The following is a 13,658-nucleotide window of genomic DNA, read 5'->3' as shown; positions in this document are numbered from 1 at the left end:
GGCCACAGTGACAGGGACCCCAGGGGAGACAGGGACCCCAGGGCGGAGGACTCGGGAGTTCTATACTCGCCCGGCCACTTTCTCCTGGTGCCCCTTCCCCTGCCTCTCAGGCTGCCGGGCTGGGTCTCTCCCGGGAGGAGGTCTGTGCTTGGGGCGAATCTTGGGGGTCTTGCTCAGAGGTGCTCTCTCCAGGTAGAGGGGTGTCGGCGGGGGGGTGGGAGGGGGCTTTCAGCTGGGTCTGGTCCATGTGGTCTCCAAGGCATGGTGGGGTCTAAAGTGCATCTCCCTGTGCCTGGCACCCTCAGTCTGGGGTTCCCGGGACCAGAACCAGAACCGGAAGGAAGCTCGTGCCCGTCCACTCCCACCCCAGGGACCCTAGCCAGCAATGCTAGGACATTCACCCCAGCCCTTCACGCAGCAGCTAAAGAAACTGAGGCCCAGAGAGCAGAGGGGATGGCGGAGACCACACAGCACGTTCTTGGCGGGGCTCCTGGACAGCTCAGTCCAGCACTCCTTCGAGAGCAGCTTTCGGGAAGGGCCGGGTGACCCCTCCACCCCGGCTCCTGCTTCTGCCACCAGTGGAGTTAAGTAGGACCCCAACCCCCCAGCCAGCTCCAAGCGCCCTCCTTATTTACGTGTTGAGTCTGTAAATGTCAACCTCGCTGAGGTTCGTACCCCCCACCCCCCCCCCGCCGCTCTGGGCCCTCGTCGCCCCCCCCCCCCGCACCCCACATACCTACCCCTCAGAAGGCCCAGATGGGAGACCCGCCCTCTCCCTCCCGGGGTTCCGGCCCAGCGTGTTTGCCTGGGCTCTCTTGGCCCCGGCTGCGGAAATATAAATAAACGCGTCCCCGTCGTCCTCCGCCAGGTCCTGTGGAAGCGGCAGCTGCTGCGGGCGCAGGCGGAGGGAAAGGTCAGGGGGCTGGGTTACACTTGATCCCACGCCCCAGCCCTCCCCTCCGTGCCTGTCCTTGAGGAACCCTGAGGAGCTGCCCTGGGGCCATGTGGCCCCGTGGCCTCCGCAGGGGAGCAGGTGGCCTGTCAGTCTAGCACCCCACCCCCCAGGGCCCAGAGGCTACAGGGTAGACAACCTGGGTCCCACGGCCCCTCGGCCCCTTGACCCACCCCACAAGCTGTGAGCTCCTCTGATCCCTGGAGCCTCGGTTTCCCCCATCCTGCGGACGGGAAAACAGCCGTGGCCTCAACAGCAGGGAGGAGAGGGAACCAAGTCTGCAGGGCTCCGCAAACTCCAGGTTGCTCGGCCGTGTGACCTGGTGGTTTGTTGATGCTGTTTTCGCTGCCGTTTTATTTCTGTGCGAGCCTTGTATGTAGCAAGCCGCCGGCACATGTTTGAATGGATGGATGGATGGATGGATGGATGGATGGATGAATGAATGAAAGAAAATACCGCCACACAGACTGTCCGCCCCTTACGCTCCCGCGCCCCTGAGAAACACCCGTTGTAGCCCTCCCCGCTTGCAGCTTGATTTGATTCAAGGAAAACAGCCTCAAACTTCTTTATGGGAGATCTTTCGCTAGTCCTTATGAGTCTAGGTCTGGGGCTCAGAGGCCGCTGTGTTCCCAGCACCGTGACTCAGGCTTCACGCCTGCTGCCCTCTGGGGGCCCAGTCCTGCCCCGCAGTCCCCGGAGGCCGGAGCCTCCCATCTGCCCCTTCTGCAGCCGTCAGGAAGGGGGCAGGCCCTACCTGCTCGGGCTGACCTGGCCACACAAGGCGCGCTGCCTGGAGATGCAAGGCATAGAAACGCAGAGGCGCTGGCCTGTGCGAGGCGTGTGCTGGGAGCGCTGTGGGCAGACGGGCTGAGACTCGGGGCTGGCTTCCAGGGGAGCTGGGGGAATGATGTTTCTGCAGAGCCTGGTGTCTGTGGCATTGAGAACGGAAGAGGGCTTGGAGGTGCAGCTCTGGCCTGAGTTTGTGGGGATGGAGGGATCTTTCTCTGCCCTAGGTGAATTTGGGATGGGGTCTACCAATTCCTGGGCGTTTCTCCCCACATCAGGAATCTGTGAGGCTGTGTGAGAAGCTCATGGAGATGGGGGGGTTGTGATTTGGGGGGGCAAGTCCACTCCCAGACCCTGAACCACGCCTGGTGGGCCCCGAGTCCAGGGTGGGCCTTTAGGCGTCCACGGGGAGCTCTGGGTTCTGGGTGTGCCCCAGTTAACCTGGGCGCGGAGGATCCTGGGCCAGCTCACCCCAAGCCGGACTCCACCCTCCCAGCCCTGCTCACACGTTCCTTCCTTTCTCTGGCCTGGTGCGGCCGGAAAACAGCCCGTCTCCCGAGGCCTCGTCTGCAGCTGCGAGCGAGTGTCAGTGCCGGGTCAAGACAGCCAGGGGAGGAGGAGAGGTGGGGCCCTGGGCGGGGTCTGCGCCCCAGACCTCAGCCCTCAGCCCCCGGAACCCTTGACAGTGGCCTCAGCAGGGGTACCCCCAGGGCTGCACCCACCTGCCCCTCCAGTTCCTAGAGCCCAGGCTGTCCCATGCAGCCCGGGGAGCCCAGGCCTCCCACACCCTTCTGGTGTCCCCCACCCCAGCCATCTCTTTCCGGAAACCCTGGACCCGTGCCGTGAGCCTGAGCCCCGGGATCAGGGCTGCTTTCGCCCAGGGCTCTGTCTGCCCTCCAGGCTGTGGGTACGGGCCCCCGCTGCCTGTCCAGCCCTCTGCCGCCCCTCACCTGCCGCCCTCCCCCGCACAGGTCTCCTGGAACACGGCCGGAACTGGTCGGCCATCGCCCGGATGGTGGGCTCCAAGACGGTGTCCCAGTGTAAGAACTTCTACTTCAACTACAAGAAGAGGCAGAACCTGGATGAGATCCTGCAGCAGCACAAGCTGAAGATGGTGAGTGTCCCCACCCCCACCCCGCCCCTGCCCTGTGCATCCCAGCCAGACCTGTGGGCCAGACCTGCAGCCCGGGAGCCTGGGTGGGGAGGGGTCTGACGCCAGCTCTCTTGCCCAGGTCTCAGCCCCTCGAGCTTCCCGCTCCGTGGTCCCCCGGAAATGTGCAGGGGTGGGTCCCTGCCGTAAGCATCCCTCCTGGGTACTGCGATGCGCAGGCCCACCTCTGCCTCCCCACCTCCACCCCCAGCACTCCTCGGTCAGACACCTCTGAGGGCCCGTAGTGCCTCTGAGGGCTCAGGGCAGGGAGGAAGGAGCTCGCTGGGCCAGGCACTGACTCCCCAGGGACTCAGGGCTGTCAGCGCGTTGGAATGAAGACCCCGAGGCAGAGGAGCCCTAAGTCGGCATCTCCCGCACTCCATTTGAACTCACAGTCTTAGGGCCACCCCGGGGGAGGAGTGGACAGGTCAGGCAGCAGCCGGCCCAGCCCTGGCCTCCAGGGGATTGAGAAGAGGCACGGACCTTCCCTCCTCCAGGAGCACAGACGGGGCAGGCTCGCCTCACTGAGCCCGTAAATGGTCTCCACGGAGAGGCCGCTTCCTCCGCAGCTGTTACTGGGAAGCGAGGGCCATTTGGGGGTGGCTTGTTTTTTTTCTTTTCCTTTCCTTTCCTTTTCCTTTCCTTTTCTCTCCCTCCCTCCCTCCCTCCCTTCCTTCTTTCCTTCCTCCCTCCCTCCCCCCCTTCCTTCCCTCCTTCCTTCTCTCTCTTTCTCTCTCTCTTTCTCTCTCTCTCTCTCCCTCCCTCCCTCCATCCCCCTCCCTTCCCCCTTTTGGGCACACTTGTGACATGCCAAGCATTGTCACCATTTCAGATCTGGGGAAACTGAGGCTCAGCCAGGCTCATAAACAGCTGACTTGGGCTTTGCACCCACAGCTACATGACCTGCGGACGCATGCTTTTAATCGGCGGGCTGCATATTTCCTTGTAGATATGAAGGTACAAGAGGGGGACGCACAGCTCTCCACCCTCCCCGTTCCCCCTGATTGGGCTGCTTGTGCTGGGTTTAAAGTATGTGCACCCTGTCCTGGGAGGCTGAGTTGCTCCACCATGGAGCCCGCCTTGGTCCAGAGAGGACGAGCAGGCTGCCGAGGTCACACGGCATGGCAGGCGGGCCAGGGACAGGATCACCCTCTCTGAACGCTCCTTGAGCACTGTGCAGCATTTGGGGGCACCCCTCCCCAGCTCGCCACCCCCACCCCAAGCATCCTAGGCCGGAGGGGGCCGCTGTGCCCTGGCCCTGTGGTCAGGGCTGGGGCTGGCCGCCAGGCCTCCTTCGGCCAGTCCCTGCCTGTGCCCGTTCCCCGTGGTGTCTGCTCAGGCTGTGCCTCTTGTCCCTTCCCCGCCTGCTGTGCAGTTGGTTCCCGGTGCTCCCTGAGCTTCAGGCAGGGCCCCCTGAAACACAGGGAGCTCTGCTCTTTTCTAGAGCTTTCAGGACTCTGGTTTCGGCAGGGTGGAAGGCTCAGTGAGGGCCAAGGCCAAGGAGCGCCTGTCCGTAACGCTTGCTGAGATCCCGCAGCGCAGATAGGATCCAGCTCTGTGATGGTGGTGCTGGCCGTGGTGGTGGTTGGATGGGGGCGGGATGTCGGCCTCTACACACCAACTCAGGATTAACTGGGCTGGGAGTGCGGCCCTGAGCATCGCCCCAGGGACAGAGGGATCTTCCTGCTTCATCCCCTTCTCCCTCTGACCTGTCCTCCCTGCCTCTCCCCTCCCCCCATTCCCTACTCAGCCCAGCCCAGCCCAGCCCAGCCGGTGCCCACACACCAGCCCGCTTCACCCAGGCTGTTGGGTTACAGGTATCTCCTCTCACAGCCTACTGGCCCCCACCTCACTTTGCAGGTTTCCTTGGGGCACGGCCCTGCTGCGCCCCTGGGGGCCCCGAAACTTGAGAGGGTGGGTCGGGGAAACAGAGATGCCAGCCAGGTGGATGGTGCAGCCTGGGCTCCAGGGCGAAAGTGGGGTCAAGCGCCAGCTTCATGACTTGGCACCTGTGTGACCTCGGGCAGCGGCTGTACCCCGTGAGCCTCAGTTTCCTCATCTGTAAAGTGGGAGAATGATAGCCTTTACCCCGAGAACTCAGGTGAAGAGCGAATGAGTTACCACATGTAAAGGACTGAGTGCCTGCCAGAGGGGGGCGCTCCATGGGGGTTAGCTGCGCTAACTACTGGTAGTAGTATCAGCATCATCATTATTTTATTTTAAAGCCACTGACCCCATTCTTCTCAGGGGCATTCAAGGTGCTCTCTTGAATAAGGTGTGCAGAAACAGCCAGGGTGGGGACTGTGGGCCCAAGACACCCAGGTTCAAATCCAGATTCTGCCACTTCCTAGCTGTGTGACCTTGGGCAAGTGGCTTGGCCTCTCTGTGCCTCAGTTTCCCCACTTCTGAAATGGGGGTAATTCCCACCTCAAAGAGCTGTTGTGGGAATGATTCGAGTGAATGGGTGTGAAGTGCTTAGAACGGGGCCTGGCACGTCGCGAGTGCTACTAAGAGAGAGCCGTAGTGGCATCATTGGTAGCAGAGGTGGTGGCATCAGTAGTGATGTGCCCATGGCCGCCAGATGCCTGGCGGCTTGGGTGCCGCGTCTCCCTTGGTTGTTAACTGGGTGTAGAGTATGCCTGCTCCTGGATTGCCTGAGCGATTGATTAGTCCGATGGATTGATTCATTCACTCACTCATTCAAAGAGGCAGCCGAGCACGATGGTATGGAGTAGGGCTCTGGGCTGGAGGGCTCACACCCCAGCTCTGTGGCCTCCTGGCTGTCGCCCGCAGGTTCGTGGCCTCAGCACTCAGCCTCAGCTGCCTCCTCTGTAAAAGGAGGTAAGACCCAGACCCACTCATCGGGTTGCTGTGAGCAGCAGAGGCTGCCAGCCCCGGCCCTCGGTCTGTGCTCAGTAAGTGTTGGGCGTTATCCTCATCACACACTCAGCAAGCCTTTATTGAGCGCCTACTATATGCCAGGGAAGCAATGGCAGGTGCCCCGGGTATACGTGTGGGTGGGGTTTCCCGCTGGGCAGAGGAGCTGGGTCTTTCTTTAATGGACAGTGGGAGCCATTGAAGGTTTGTGAGCTGAGGGGCGACCCAGCGTGGGCCGGGCTCGGGGTGGATTGTGCTGGTCTGAGTGAAGAGTAGCCAAAGCTGATGGAGATGGTCGCCCTCCTTGTCCCCAGACTCTGAACATGCCGGTGGCTGGGCAGCATCGCTGGTGGGCCGGGGAGGGGGCGTGAACAGCAGGGGGACCCCGAGGCCCAGGTTGGGCCCCTCCCCCAGACCCCTGAGGTCGCCACCATTGGCCCCGTCCTCAGGTGAAGATGCTGAGGACAGGAGGGAGACACCGCAGAGGGGGTTTGAACCCAAGTCTGTGGGGGCCCCCGGCTTCCCTTCCTGGACCCATACCTGTATTACTGGACATGGCTCCCACAGAACTCTGCAGAGGCTGGGCCTGCTGGGAAGCAGGGGACCAGAAGGTGGGGGCCGGTGGGCCGCGTTCTGAGGCCAGCAAACAGGGGAGCCTTGCTTGTCACTTGTGGACGAGAAAGGGCTGTTGGGGAGAGTGGGACGGGTTCTCGTTCCCTGCTGACAGCGAACGAGCGGACTTAGGTTGAAGGCTGCGGAGGAAGCTCAGTGAGGGATGGGGGGGGCCCGTCAGTCCTTACAGTGGCCACCCGTGGTGCCTGGGTGAGTTCCCTGTCACTGGAGAATGCAAGCAGTCCTCACAAGATGCTGTCCCACACCCTCCAGACCCTGGGAGGGAGACAGGTCGTGGTGATTCCTGCTGGCCGGGCCCCGTCTGGAGCTCAGGAAGGCACGTCACCCTCGGCCAGTGGAGGAAGCAGCGGGGGAAACAGAGGGTCAGCGGGTGTCCCCTCCTGCCTTGCACCAGGCCTGGCCTGAGCGTGGCTACGGGCGACGTCAGCAGGAAGCAGGATCGGGCGGGCAGGCGGAGCGCGTCCCAGCGTTATGTAACATTTGGCACCAGTGACTTCTCCAAGGTTTTCCCTCCCCCTCCTAATGACCGAAGGTTACCCTTTTCTCCCATCTGTGAATCCAGGCTCTCGGGCTCAGCTTCCATGTTTCTCTGTCTCTGTCCATCTCAGCCCAGGCCCCGCCTTGCCTTGTTTTACTCTGTTGCCTCTTGCATCTGAGGCTGCACAGTCCTGCAGAGAGAGATGGTCAGACAGGGAGGTACTTGAACCTGACCTGCATTGAAGTCTGGGCTTCTTGACCCACGAGCTGTGTGATCTTGGGCAAGTGTCTCTGCCTCTCTGGGCCAGCGTCTTTGTCTATCAGGTTCATGCATCTAAATTAGTAGTTACAGAGTGTCTCTTCTGTGCCGGGCGCTGTTCCAGGTGTCCTGGGAATACAGCTGAGAACAGACAAAGATGCCTGCCCTTGAGTTAATTGTAGTTCTAGAGACAAATTAACTCACAGATAATTTCAGATTGTGGTCTGAAGATAGATGAGGGATAGTAGTAGAAAGTGATTGATGGGGAATGAGATTAGCTGATTTTGACAGGGTAATCAGGGAGGACCTCCCTGAGGAGGTGATGTATGAGCAAAGCCCTGATGGAGGTGGGTACGTGAGTCATGTGGGTGTCTGGGAGAAGGCTGTCCAGCCAGAGAAGTGACGAGTGCAAAGGCCCTGTGGCCGGGGCATTGTAAGCCCATTTGCACAAGAAGGGCAGTGTGTTTGTAACAGACCAAGGAGGGTGAGCGAGTTAGAGAGCTGGGCGGGGTTCAGATCTAGATCGCACTGGACTGTATGGAGTGGGGAAGACTTGGGTTTTATATCAAGAGGTTCCGGGAGCGTCTGCAGAGTTCGAGGTAGGGAGTGGCATGCTCTGATTCACAGAGTAGACGTGCAGATCCAGTGAATTAATAAGTAAAGAATGCTTGGCCCATAGTAGGTGCTTAACAGACGTCAGCTGTAACTACCAATACTACTATCGCCAGCATCTCCTGTTCCATACACATGCCCCAATCTTGAGGTTCGGGGCCACGTGTGGAAGGGTTTGGTATGATTCCTGGGACACTAAGTCCCAGCCTCTGAAACCCAGAGCCGGGGGGATTCTGGTGTTGACATCATACTCACCCCACTTGGCCTGAGGTGGCCTGGGCTGCTGGCTCAGAGAGACCTCAGGTTCCCAGCAGGACGTGCATCCCAGCCAGGCCCATAGGGGCCCCCGTTCCCTGTGAGGCTCCGAGCATCCCCCCACCCCCCGGGCAGCCAGTCGCCTGCCTCACCCAGCTCCAGCACTCGAGTGAGTCCCTGTCTGCTAAAGATAGATTGGGGAAGAAGGGGGATCCCTCAGCTGCACCCACAAACCCACAGGCCACACAACTTTCTCATGCCCCCGCGAGCTCCAGCCGGGGGCCCTCCGGGAGAAGCTCGGGGTTTGGGACCGGGGTGCGCCAGCCCCCAGAGGCAGGCGGATGGTGGAGCTGGGCGTTCCCACAGTGGTCCCGTGGACATTCGGCAGGGTGGGGCTGTGGTCCTGGCCGAGTGCTGGTGACGGAAACCGTGACTAACGGGCAAACAGACATTTCCCTCTTCCTCCCCGAATTCTGAGCGGCTGCACCCCGAGGTCCCCCGTTTGCTCAGGAAGAAGGCAGGACAGGAAGTGATCCCACCCCCCAGGCAGGGGCTGGGGACCCCTGAGGCTTGCGCCCAGCCCTGCGGGGTGAGGGGCCAGGCTGGGCAGGGCCGGCTGGCGCCTGGAGGTGATGGAGCATCTGCCCGAGGGCGGGCTGTGCTGTGTTTTCACTCACGCACGGTGATGGTGGCTTTCTCCTGGGGGCCGGGGGATTGGCGGAGGGGAGGTGCGTTAGTTTCCTGTTTCCTGTAACAAGGCACCACAGACTGGTACAGGAACATATCCTCTTGCAATCCTGGAGGCTAAGAGTCTGAAATCGAGGTGTCGGCAGGGCTCCGCTCCTTCCGAAGGCTCCAGGGGAGGCTCTTGCCCTGCGCGCCCAGCTTCTGGGGGTGGCCTGCAATCCGTGACGTTCGCTGGCTTGGGGGTGCATTCCTCCCCTGGGTGCCTCTGTGTCCAAATTTCCCTCTTCTTCTAGGGACACCAGTCATTTTGGATTTAGGGTCCACCCTAATCTAATATGAACTCATCCTAATTACATCTGCAAAGGGCTCATTTCTAAGAAGGGTCACATCCTGAGGTTCGGGTGGACGTGAACTCTGGGAGGAACCGAGTCAGCCCAGTGTGAGGGGCTTCGCTGGGAGCTGCTGGCCTGTCTGGGAGCGTTTAGGTTCCATCTCCTTCCTCAGGGACCCCAAAGGGCTCAGGCTGCGACCCCTCCCGTCACACCAGCTGTACTGGGGCGGGTCTCCTCTTAGGGACCAGTCCACTCCCCTGGGAGCCCCTGGTCACCTCGGACCCCCAGCACACTCTGCCTCCACATATACCCCGACTCTGCCGACCGTGTGTTCAAGCCCTGGACGCTGCCCATTCAGTCACTCAGTAAGTCAATCAGCACTTTCTGGCTGGCTCAGCATGGGGCTAAAGAGACACCCTTCTGGAACCCCCGGCCCAGTGCGGTGCAAAGACGGGAGCTGTCAAGGAGGAGTGATGATGAGCTGGGGGTGGGTGCCTGGCCCCATGCGTGGGGAGCAGGGCTTCTGGGGACTGGGGGAGGCGTGGAAGGAAGTGAAGGGCTGCTCAGCGAAGGCCTTCTTTCTGTTCCTTGAACCACCCAGCTGGTTCCACCTCTGGGCCTCTGTACTTGCAGTTCCTTCCACCTGGACCACTCATCCAGAGCCTTGCCTGGCCAGCTTCTTCTCACGACTCAGACCTCAGCTCAGATGTCGCCTCCCCCGAGCAGCCTTTTCCCTGCCCCGCCCTTGCATTCTCGCCCCACCCTGTCTGTCCCTCTCAGCAGCCATGCCCCCACCTCTGAGTCGTCTTTTTAAAGGATGTGTTGATTGCCCACCTCCCCGACTAGGTGGCCTGTGGGGCAGGGACCCTGTCTCCTCATTCGTCGTGTATCCTCAGCCCCTGGGCAGTACCTGGCACACAAGAGGTGCCCTGTTAAGGACTGGTGGGGTGAAATGACATGCTGCCCAAGCTAGCCCGTCCCCCGGGGCTCAGATGAGGCTGCAAGGAAAAGCTTCATTCATTCATTCTCTCCAGTGTACTGACCGTGCCTGGCAGTGTGTCCTCCAGAGGGTGTGGTCACTGCTCTGGCTAGGACAGCTGGCAGGGCTGGAGCGATCATGGGGGGCTTCCAGGCAGAGGCAGTCCTTCCTCATCTGTTCCGGAAGGATGTCTGGGCAGCCTATAGGCCAGGTTGCGCCCCAGGTGTATCTGGGGCATGATGGAAGAATGAACCTCTGGGTAAAAATAACCACTGGCATGTCTGGCCGTGCAGTGGGGCACGAGGGGGGAAGGGCACCCTCAAGACCACGTGGATGGGATCACTGTCCCTTGCAGCTGTGGCAGGCCTCCGGCACCAGGAGTCCCCGGGCTGACAGCCCAGGCCCTTGCCCTGGCCCTGACCAACTGCTATCCCTGTGCCCTAGGAGAAGGAGAGGAACGCACGGAGGAAGAAGAAGAAAGCACCAGCTGCTGCCAGTGAGGAGGCTGCCTTCCCGCCCGTGGTGGAGGATGAGGAGATGGAGGCGTCAGGCGTGAGCGGGAACGAGGAGGAGATGGCGGAGGAGGCAGAAGGTGAGGGTGGGCGGTGGGAGCTGACCTCTCCCAGAAATGCCTGGGTGCTACCGAGAAGGAGCCTAGATGCCCCAAGAGGAGAGCATGGTGGTGATGGTGGTGATGGTGATGGTGATGATGATGGTGGTGATGGTGGTGATGATGGTGGTGATGGTGATGGTGGTGATGATGGTGGTGATGGTGATGGTGATGATGATGATGGTGGTGGTGATGATGGTGATGATGGTGGTGATGATGGTGATGATGATGGTGGTGATGGTGGTGGTGATGATGGTGATGATGGTGATGGTGATGGTGGTGGTGATGACGGTGGTGGTGGTGGTGGTGGTGATGGTGATGGTGATGGTGATGGTGATGATGGTGTTGGTGGTGATGGTGATGATGGTGGTGATGACGATGGTGGTGGTGGTGGTGGTGATGGTGATGGTGGTGATGATGGTGATGGTGATGATGATGGTGTTGGTGATGATGGTGATGATGGTGGTGATGATGGTGGTGATGATGATGGTGTTGGTGATGATGGTGGTGATGGTGATGATGGTGATGATGGTGGTGATGATGGTGGTGATGATGATGGTGTTGATGGTGATGATGGTGGTGGTGATGATGGTGATGATGATGGTGGTGATGGTGGTGGTGGTGATGATGGTGAAAATGACAGTGATAATGATGGTGATAGTAGCAACAATAATAATGGTAATCGGCATCTCTGCGCCCACAGGACACTTGTCCATTCAATCCTCCTGACCCCTGTGAGTTCAGTCTTGTGCTTGGTGACCTTACACGTCCAGGTCATATCCAGCTCTGGTGACGCCTATGACCTTGCCCAGCACCTCTGGTGTCACATTTTAGAAAAAGAAAGTTTATTTTTGAAAATGGTTTTTTTTTAATTTTTTTAACCACACTGTGCTGCATGCGGGATCTTAGTTCCCCGACCAGGAATCGAACCCGCGCCCACTGCAGTGGAAGTGCGGAGTCTTAACCACTGGACGGCCGGGGAAGTCCCTGAAAATAGTTTTTTGACCTGAAATATTATTTTACAAGTTGACTAATATAAGTACAACCAATACCGTTGGTCGATAAGTATTCAGAAGTGATATAATTATGCTTCATTTTACTCCTGAGTGTCTGGATTTGGATGATAAACTGCACAGCCCCCGCTTTCTGTCAGCGGGCGCTGAGGCTCAGGGCAGTTACTCCAGGCACCCCAGGTATCACACAGATGCATCGTCTACCCTGATCTTAGATGAATTCTCCCACCAGGTGAGGGCTGCTAGAGAGAGAGCGAGAATCAGTCATTTAAATTGCACCGGCAGTTTGGCCCACTTCTCAAAAGGAGGATTTCTGACTGCACGAGATGGTCGCCTAACTTAGAGCCCGGCCCCCACGTAACCTGCGGCTCCGCCGTGTAATCAGTGTTTGTAGACTCAGGAGTTACACCAGGCTGCCCGACACCAGGCTTGCACCCCTGGTCACTGATGAGTCTGCCTTTGGCCCCCGCCCCTCTCTCCCTTTTCCTTGGTCTACACCAGCCCTCAAGGCATGACACCCCTGAAGACCCCAACCCCCGCGTAGCTGAATGTCTCTGCCTCTCCTTCCGCCATCTCCCCGGCCAGAGCTCCCCAGCGGGGCCTCAAGTTCTCGGTGAAGGGAACCTTTTCTCCTCCTGTCCGTGCCAGGGTTCCTTCCTGTCCCTCCTATCTGCCTGTCTCTGCATTTAAACTCCCAAACTTCTGCCAGCGTGTGAGGAAAGTGTGAATCACCCCCTGGCTCCGTGAACAAGACATGCAAATAAACTCAGGCTATACCAGCCCGCAGTGTATTCACCAGCCTGAATCCTACTTCCTGGTTGAAAATGGAGAATCAAGCCATTTGGTTATTACTGTCTTACCCTGGGGATGGACCTGGGGGGGTGAGTCTGACCTCCTTGCCAGCCTTGGGTCTTTCTAGCCCAAGCTGACCAGAGGCCTGACCAGTGTCTGATGGGAGGCTCCAGACCCCTCTGCTCTGTGCATTCTGGGTCTTGTGTCTGTAGCCAGGAAAAGGGAGCCTAGGGAGCAGAAACCCAATCCCCTCATTAAATATCCATCCGGGCAGGAGGCAGGCTTGGTGGGAAAGTTAGAGGAAGCCAGTCTTCGGCTCAGCATTAAAAGCAGAACAGGCGCTGCCCAGTAAGAGAACTGTGCGGTGGTGAGCTCCCTCTTACTTGTAGGGTTCACACAACCTATCAAGGATGGGGAGAGAGGCATTCTCTGCTGGGTAGTGGGGCGGGGGTGCTGGTCTGGCTGAATCCAAGGCTTCTGTGACCACCTGATGGCTCTGTGCACATCAAGGAGGCAGTTTAGAAGATCCTGCCCAAAGGCACAGGGTGATGTTCCCATCTTACAGATGAGGAAACCAAGGCCCAGGGAGAGGAGAATCACTCACATGGGGTGTCACGTAGCTGGTGGACTTGGAGTCTGCCAGTCCAGCCGGCATTCGCTGTGTAACTCTGTCCCTGTGACCAGGATAGGGGAAGGGAGGTAGGTTCTGGGTTAGGGCCTGAGGTCACCACGATGGAACCTTCTGGAATACCCCGCCAGCCCCAACTGCACTGCAGACCCCTCCCTGCACGGGGCAGGCAGCAAGTGCCTTGTCGTATCCAGGGGGGAGGTGAATCCAGGGGAGGGAGGAGTGATCCATTTGGCCCCGTAGTGTCCCTAGTAAAGATCGTGGTCATAAGAGCAACAGCCTTGAGTCATTTCCTTTAATTGTCACAACAGCCCAGTGGGTGCTGTCATCACCCCATTTTACAGATGAGGTCACTGAGGCACAGAGAGGTTACCCAAGGTAACCAGTTGGCCTGTTTGGGGACCAGGATTCAAACTTGTCTGGAGTGCTGATTCTCAGGCCCCACCTGGACCTACTGAGTGAGAAACGTTTTGGGCCTGGGCCCAGCCATGTGAGTCTTCATGGCCCTCAGGCTCTCTCGGGTCTGAGAACCCCTGACGGAGACAGACAAGCCTCTGGGTAAGAGAGCGAGCCAGGCGTGAACCGCCCTCTTTGTAGATGAACACACGGACTCTGG

The 13,658-nt window shown here is 59.4% G+C and overlaps 1 protein-coding gene across 1 annotated transcript in view; it reads left to right on the top strand.

Moving 5' to 3' along the window:
* NCOR2 (nuclear receptor corepressor 2) overlaps nt 1–13,658 on the top strand; it is a 222,054-nt gene that overhangs the window by 162,552 nt on the left and 45,844 nt on the right. Inside the window, exons 19-20 of the mRNA XM_082853706.1 lie at nt 2,710–2,852; nt 10,444–10,591. Coding sequence (XP_082709832.1) covers nt 2,710–2,852; nt 10,444–10,591 — 291 coding nt within the window. The remainder of the gene's footprint in view (nt 1–2,709; nt 2,853–10,443; nt 10,592–13,658) is intronic.

This window comes from Leucopleurus acutus (assembly GCF_964270905.1).
Source record: "Leucopleurus acutus genome assembly, chromosome: 13".
In the NCBI taxonomy this organism is placed as follows: Eukaryota; Metazoa; Chordata; class Mammalia; order Artiodactyla; family Delphinidae; genus Leucopleurus; species Leucopleurus acutus.
Note: the sequence above shows the minus strand (reverse complement) of the source record. Positions and strands in the feature narration are given on the sequence as shown.